A 7,009-nucleotide genomic window follows, 5' to 3' on the forward strand; every position below is an offset into this window, starting at 1 on the left:
ATGAAGTGGGAGAACATTGCAATAGCAACATGTGTGTGTGTGTGTGTGTGTGGGTGGTGCATGTGTGTATGTCCTATTAGTGTTTTAGTTTTTACAGTTTATTTTTAAGTTTAAATTTAAAATGGCATAGTCAAGCCTTAAAGGTAAAAGAGAGCAGCCACAAATTCTTTCTCCGAAAAGAAAAACTGCAAGGTTCGACAAAGAAACATAGATTTGTGGCGAAGTTCGTGAAATGGTATGCTCTCTTAGGGCTTATTTTGAATTAGAAAGACAGAATGAGGGTCCGCTAACTGATTTTAATAGTGCTGGACAGAAGTGCTGCTGCTCTAAACACTTTCAGAAATACTGTCATCAATATTTGCAAGGAAAAGTGCCAGAAAGAAAAGGAAATTGAAGAAAAAGAAAAGGAAGATGGCACACCAGCTGGGCCTTCATATGCGCTGCTAGAAATGCCCAGAAAAGTCAAACCCAGTCACGAACCTTGATTCACTTAAAAGGGATGCCATTTGCTGTCATGGATATTCATATTTCCTTAGAAAATACGTAATTTGTACACGAGATCTTCTGCACCACTTTTTAATTTTTATATATTTTTGGTACTGAAATGTGTTGTAGATTATCAATGTCCGTGTACCAGTTTTACATAAATGCCTGGCATTAGACGACAACAACAACAACAACATCAATGTTATTTAAATATTACATATGTCGCACATTTTAACTTTATTTGTTCGTTGTTGAGGCTCTCTGTCTTGCCCATAAACAATCAAAATTTGAAGTGTAGTTTCCTTCCTGGAAATACAAATTTAAATCCAAATTACTTCTGTGGCCGGGAGGAAAAAGGTCTCAAGTAAAAATTTTATACAGTGAAACCTGTTCAAATCGGAACCCGAATAACCCGGAATCCTATTTCGGAACAATTTATTGGTCCCGGCGAAATTTGTATGTATTATGTGTAATTTTTCCTGAATAAAACGGAAACTGTCCAACGCAAAAACGGAAACTGTCTGCTACTGTTCAAAATGGAAACAATATTTTGGACACACTATATTTTGTAACTATATTTTGAAACAGCGTGTAATTTCAAGGAATATACGAAATATGTAGGTCACTAAGATAAAAACAAGTTTTCTTTGCAAAATTCTAGAGGGTACGAGGGTGTGTTGGTCTGTCAGTCATAAATTTTATTACCCTGTTGACTAGGCAGACGAGTCCCTTCAAAGATTTTCAATGCTTCACACCCGTATACTGTCGTAGCTAAACAAGCGCAAGTGTAGTGATTTCCAGGTAAAAAAAAAAAAGTTGCATAAAATGTGGCATTAACATTAAGTGATGAAGTAAAAGTTATGGAGATAAAGGAAACTTAGAAACAAAGTCTATGTGAAATAATATTGAAGTACAGTTGTGGAAAACTCAGGTGTGACACTTCAAAAAATAAAGATCATGAGTGAGTGGCGTGCAGCCAATACTGGTGACACAAAAGGAATCAGAAAGCAACTGTTTATGTGGAAGTAAATGAACTGTTGTGAGAGTGAGTTCATGACCTTTCAAAGAACAAGCCGATTTCTGGATCTATTCTGCAAAGCAAGCTATTGAACTGGGAAAGAAATTAAATAAACCAGAATTCAAGGCTTCTAATAGATGGCTCCTAGTCCAGTTAATTAATAATGTGCAGTGATATGCAGTACAGTATTAGAGTATAGTGTTAGATATTAAATATAATGAGATTAGTAAACTTTAGTAATGTTTAATGACTAATGAGTGAGTTACAATATTTATACAGAAAATGAGATTTTAATGAAGATGATTCACCAACGTAATAAGAGACAGAAAGCTGATTTAATGTGATGAGTGTTAAGTGGAATATTTTGTACTTCTTGCAGTTTGCAGCATGCCATTTTGTTTTTCATGTATATGAATGACAAAATATTCCATTTTAATGTCACATCTGAATAATATGGAAACCTGTCCACAACGGAAAAAAAAAATTAGGACCATGTCACTTCCGTCTTGAACAGGTTTCACTGTACTTTTCAAGAAAGCAGTAGGAAGATTGAAATTGGTGTCAATTATAGAGTTTTTTTAATTAAGGCGTTTTTCCTGGATATTATTTGTTCATACTTCTTCTAAAATAGATAATGTTGCTCTAACAATTTTCTTCATTTCCAAAAATAACCGCACTTAAGCCCTTTTTAAGACTAGAAGCCACACTGAGTAGAAGGGACTATTAAACATAAGACCTTTTTCATGTCGAAATAAATGAGAAATGTAAATTATTAGGAATCCAAAATGGGTCTTAAACAATTATAGGACTGTTTACCCTGGTGCTTAAAGTTTTAAAAGGAAAGGGCATCAGTATGTGATAAAATGGCTAAAATACAAGTTAGACCTTTTTAATAGGGAAGCATGGAAAGTAAACATGTGATGTTTGTAAGGAATAAAGTATTAAACATTCTTAAGTCCTTTACTCTGTGTGTGCTCGATTCAAAAAGTACTTAGGACATTTGGTAACGCTCTATAAATCCAGTCAGGAGTCTTATTTGACTTTAACCGTTTTACCAGATTGTAGAGAATTGTTTCCACTTTCAGAATATATAAAAATCTCATTTTCACAAAAAATTGTGTTAAGACCTTTTTCCTCCCGGCCACAGACTTGTTTACGAATTCATTTATTTCGGTATATAATTATTTAGTCCTTTGTGGATAAATGTACTTTAAAAAGGAAGAAAAATACTTATTTCAAATAATAACAGCACATATGTAACAAAATTTACCCAGTACTCAGAAGGTTAATATTACAATTATTATTATTAAAAGTGGTGGTGTGGTAGAGACAGTAGTGATATTAGTAATGTGATAGTATCGATCATTAAAAATTTGTTTCATGTAGTTCCGTGAACTTTTATTACTTTTAATTTTGCGACAATGTCTTTTAGTCAGACAGCTCTAATAACAGTCCTGGATTCAAGACACCTGCATTAGAAATTAGAATTGAGTCTAATTTAATGCAACGTGAGATAAGATGTAGTTTTGAATTTGAAATCCGCTGTCCCGTCCGTTTCTCACTGCAATGCAGCAACAGCACACTCGCCTCTGCAACTCCATAAACAACTGTCAGAAGTACAAACATTCGTTAATTCTAGTATAGCTTAGTATTATCATGGTGAGTGATCTGTACACATAATAGAAACATAACTTTAAATTATTATGCCAATAGTACAATTTCCTTCGATTATCAAAATACAGAAAGAAATTACTTAATGCCTTTTAAAAATGACCAATTGAATTGTGCTGTGTATGAAATGAAAGCATACACCATGAATTTTAAAATTACACCAGAATCAGTTCTAATAGTGGTAACAGTTTTGGAGTTAGACATTTTTGTTCCACAAAATATGCATGAAATAGAGTAATTTTCCACATTTTGCAATTAAAAAATAACACAATCTTTGGCCCCAAATTGTAGCCTGTGTTTTGTTTACCCCATGGACACATGTAATAAATAAAAAATCATGAATATCTGAGAATATGAGGCCTAAATCTCTAGTCGATTTGACATGGAATGACCCATTAATTGAATGTGACGTGTGTCTCAGACTAACAATGTCTTCAGGAATCTTAATTTTAATAAAACATTCACTTACCATTACATGAGACAGTATAGTTGCATCCTTTATCTCGGGCTTTATTCTTAGAAATACTTTTAAATTCCCACAGGATGGGCTTTCAGTGTCTATTTCAGATTCTTCTAAAAAGGGATACAAATTTGTCCTTGTTATAGGAAACGGTATATCAGCATTACATATGCTAGGATGTCTTGGATTAAAAAAAGAAAGATTCTCCATTTTAATCTGAAAGAAACAGTAAGTGTAAAAAGACGTCAGACAAATCAGAGTAATAGGTTTTGCTCTTTACTAATACCATACCATTGCCTGCTACATAATATTTCTTCTATACCTCCTACAATCAAAAGATAACACAGCTAGAAACATACATAGGTAAGTTATATAAAAATATTTCAAACGATCTTAGGGTTACGTTCATGTTTTCTTGTTGCAAAAAGTACATTTCAATATATAACTGTACCACCTTAGAAAGATTCTCATGAATCACATAACAGCAGTTTCATCAAAAGCGAAACCACAATTAAGCATGTTTTTAAGACTTTCACAGAGTTCTGAGATGCGAAATGTTTAACCTGCTTCTGTTTGTGTCCGTGTGTGTCAGGGCCATCGAAAGAAGAATTGTCATTTGTCACACTTCAAATCACAGAAAAAAGCTCCTGTCAAGAAAATTCGAAATTATAGATAAAGACAAAAAAAAAAAAAAAAAGATAAAGGTATCCCCATAACATGTCATGAAGGCACTTGGGGTCTACATGATTATAGGATATCGGTAGTGTGTTTATGAGAATATATGTTGGCTAGATTGGAGAATGGGATGATGTCATGTGGTCAACGTATGTGAGGAGGTTAGTGGGTTAGTTGAGGAGATATCTCAGTGACATGAGGTCGACGTATGTGAGAAGGTTAGTAGGTTAGTTGAGGTGATATCTCAGTGAGCTTCATTTACTCGTCGTGTTGGTTTATGTCGGCCATGTTGTGACGTTAGAATCGTTTGTCAAACTTGACGAAAATTAAGCGATATCCTATAATAAAAGAATTCATTTGGGGGGGGGGGGGTAGCATGGCATGGAGGTAGAGCCCCATGCTTTCCATGACCTCGGCATTAGAATTTTTTTTTATTTTAGTAGGTTATTTTACGACGCTTTATCAACATCTTAGGTTATTTAGCGTCTGAATGACATGAAGGTGATAATGCCAGTGAAATGAGTTCGGGGTCCAACACCGAAAGTTACCCAGCATTTGCTCATATTGGGTTGAGGGAAAACCCCAGAAAAAACCTCAACCAGGTAACTTGCCCCAACTGGGAATCGAACCCGGGCCACCTGATTTCGCAGCTAGACGCGCTAACCGTCTCGGCACTAGAATGAGGTGGTGTGGTCGGCACCACGCCTCTGACCGCCTTTTACCCCCGGGAAAGACCCGGTACACAATTTTATAGGAGGGTGAATGAACCTTGGGCCATTCTGAAAGTTTGGCATCGAGAATAAATCCTGTCACTACCTGGGATCGAGCCCCGAACCTTCCAGTTGTTAAAGCAGAAGTCATAAAAATCAGGTATACAGTATTTGACTTATTAAGGGCCAAATAATTATTGTGCCTCAGTCTCCAAGCCATGGGTAACATAAGGCTTTTAATTGAGTCACATCATCTCGATCATAACACATTTGTGTATTAGGAAATCTGTTAACTCTAAAAGCAATTAAAAAAGTGACCACTTAGTGCCAAAACAGGTCTTTTTTTTTGTTGTGACAATCACTGCCAACTGTAGCAAATCTCTCGTGGCTTATTGGCAAGCTGCTTCTGCAAGTCTTTTGCTTTGTTGTGATAGTCACTGTTAGTTCAAGGAAACATCAGTTGACTTATATAAATGCCACTTATCTAGTAAACCAATATAGATCAGAACTTAACATGGTAATTTTAACTTCACTAGAACAACCTTCGGGGCAAATGAGACTGTCAGAAAACATGTAGAAAATAACTACGTTCAGTTTCTTTGTTCCCGAAGAATAGGGTGTGTTCTTGCCTCAATGTGCTGTTTGCAATGAACTGCTGGCCAATAAAAGTTTCAAACTCTTCAAACTGAAAAGATATTTAGAAACAAAACATTCTAATTTGAAGGAAAGCTCACTGGATTATTTTCAGTGTTTCAAGAGTGGTGGAGTTGGAGCTAGAAACATCTGTGCAGGCCTTGATCACTAATATCATTTAAGCTTATGAGAAAAGCTGTCCTCTTCGTCAGAGAAATAGTAACTTTAAATACCCTGGTGGACCAAGAATTTGGAGAAACACCGAGGCTCACTACGAAGTCTAGCCAGAAGCCAAAAGAACTAATCTTCAATCACTGGGAGGCTTACAAGTCGAGTGATGTCTGCCTCACTCTGCGTCTCCAAGATCAATGGTGTAATACTATTCGTATGGTCTAGTTGAATTATCCCATCTCCTAACGTATTTCGGATAAACTCCAGAACATGGATTTGCACCCTTTCCCTCTTACTTCAAAATTCCAACCTTGTGCACACAAAATAAATTATTGGCACTGAAAAGTGCCTTTTCGTAAATATAATGATGCGCATTCAACAAACGCAGACAAATCTGCTCTTTTTAGTATTTTAAGACATAATTTGGTAGGTACAATCAGTGTTCTAAAATTTTAGACTAACACTATCACAAAACTCCACAAATTAAATTTAACTAAAACTATCAACAGACGAGAATGAATATAACTAACCTCCGCACTTAACCATAACTAATGTTCAACTATGGCCAAAATTCACTTGCCCTGTAGCATAGGCTATCTCAAGTAAACGTGACAATTCCTCTTGGTACGAAACATAGACACATAACAGAGGTACGAACTGAAGTACGAACCATATACAAATAACACAACCACGCTTGATATTCTTTATACTGAACCGGTAAAAATACAATTTTGAATTCAGTCATACGATTGGCTCAAGAGGTCTTGGCCTTCTTGGATTGGCTAGAGTTCCATCACTAAATAGGATTGCCAATATAAAAAGATTTAGAAAACGATGAAGTGAAGACATAAACAAAATATTATACATTGGCTAAGTTGTGGGTACGTATGTATATCTGCATAACTTTCAAAACACAGATACTATCTCTTACAAATTAATAAAAACTGTATCGAAAAAAGACTCAACTCTCTACATTGAGAAAAGGTTCAGAGATCTAATAGACACATTTCCCTCTTTGCCAAATCCAAAGGGAACGATTTGAATTAATCGATTATAGTTCTGACGTGAACTCGCAATAATGTCGCCACTAGTCATTTGCCAACTACATATATTATAGAGCAAACAGCAAAGAAATTCATTCAACAATACAGTAGTATTATTATTTATAAAAATGGACAGAACACC

The 7,009-nt window shown here is 35.4% G+C and overlaps 1 protein-coding gene across 1 annotated transcript in view; it reads right to left on the bottom strand.

Annotated features, from left to right (window-relative positions):
- LOC138709583 (kinesin-like protein KIF20A) overlaps window positions 1–6,754 on the bottom strand; it is a 90,522-nt gene extending 83,768 nt beyond the window's left edge. The window contains exons 1-2 of the mRNA XM_069840465.1: window positions 6,355–6,754; window positions 3,645–3,851 (exon numbers count right to left, since the gene is read on the bottom strand). Of these exons, the coding sequence (XP_069696566.1) occupies window positions 3,645–3,845 (201 nt within the window). The 5' untranslated portion in view covers window positions 3,846–3,851; window positions 6,355–6,754. The remainder of the gene's footprint in view (window positions 1–3,644; window positions 3,852–6,354) is intronic.
- Between the last annotated feature and the right edge of the window lie 255 nt (window positions 6,755–7,009).

The sequence above is a fragment of the Periplaneta americana genome, chromosome 11, assembly GCF_040183065.1.
Source record: "Periplaneta americana isolate PAMFEO1 chromosome 11, P.americana_PAMFEO1_priV1, whole genome shotgun sequence".
In the NCBI taxonomy this organism is placed as follows: domain Eukaryota; kingdom Metazoa; phylum Arthropoda; class Insecta; order Blattodea; family Blattidae; genus Periplaneta; species Periplaneta americana.